Here is a 1,003-nt window from a genome sequence, read left to right as displayed (position 1 = left end):
GCCGCCCACCGCCCCGCCCGCCGCTCCCGCCGCCCCCGCCCGCAGCGCGCAGCATCGGCGGCAAGCGGCGCAAGCGTGTGGACCGCCAGAAGCTGATTGTCATCCTGGTGGGGCTGCCCGCCCGCGGCAAGACCTTCCTGTGCAACAAGCTCATGAATTACCTCAACTGGTGGGCACATAATAATAGTATAATCAGGGAGGGTGGTGGGCCCTGACTGGGGCAGCCAGGGGGGCAGCCTGATGGGTCCGGTGCCTTGCGCCGACACCGGGCCCACGCCAGCCGCAGGCGGCAGGCCAGTGGGCCGCCAGGTTGCGCCTCAGCCAGCTGTGGCCCGACAGCCGGCCGGGCCGGGCAGCAGCTTGGCGGGCCAGCGGCGGCGGCCGAGCGGCGCGGCGGGCGCCCTCCTCCTTACGTCGCCGTGGGGCGGGCCAGGCCTTGCCTGGCGCCTTGCATGCGCCCGCGTGACCCCGCGCTGCCTGCTGCCGCCGCTGGGTGCGCAGGCTGGGCCACCCCACCAAGCACATCAATGTGGGGCAGTACCGGCGGCGGGTGAAGAGCGCCGAGCACCAGGCAAGGCGCTGCGGGTGGTGGTGGGGGGTGGGGTGGGAGGGCACGCGGTGCACGGCATGTTGCGGCGGTTGCCCCCTGCTGCTCAGGCAGCCTGCCCCTTGCCCTGGCAGCTTGCACTGCGGTTTCGTTCCCGGCTGATGTGTGCCGCCATGCCCGTGCTGCGGCCGCGCCGTGCGCGGCCGCTGCCTGCTGTGCGCTGTGCGCTGTGCTGCAGAGCGCTGCCCGCTGCCTGCCGCTGCCTGTCGTGCTGCAGAGCGCTGCCTGCTGTGCCTGCTGTGCCTGCCGTGCCGCAGAGCGCGTGGGTGCAGGACGCCGAGTTCTTCGACATCCGCAACCCGGTGGGGCAGCGCCTGCGCCACCAGGCCCTGCTGCTGGCGCTGGACGACATGGAGGCATGGCTGGAGCAGGGTGGGTCGGCGCTGTGGGTGGAGG

At 73.1% G+C, this 1,003-nt stretch overlaps 1 protein-coding gene across 1 annotated transcript; it reads left to right on the top strand.

Annotated features, from left to right (window-relative positions):
* Positions 1–92: 92 nt before the first annotated feature.
* Positions 93–984, top strand: CHLNCDRAFT_18064 (hypothetical protein; the record flags this gene model as incomplete). The annotated part of the gene is made up of 3 exons (XM_005842487.1): positions 93–169; positions 502–550; positions 865–984. Coding segments are annotated over 3 exons (246 nt in total), but the record flags the coding sequence as incomplete, so codon positions are not given.
* Between the last annotated feature and the right edge of the window lie 19 nt (positions 985–1,003).

The sequence above is a fragment of the Chlorella variabilis genome (genome assembly GCF_000147415.1).
Source record: "Chlorella variabilis unplaced genomic scaffold CHLNCscaffold_783, whole genome shotgun sequence".
NCBI lineage: Eukaryota > Viridiplantae > Chlorophyta > Trebouxiophyceae > Chlorellales > Chlorellaceae > Chlorella > Chlorella variabilis.
The sequence above is the reverse complement of the archived record's forward strand: the minus strand, read 5'-3'. Positions and strand labels throughout refer to the sequence as shown.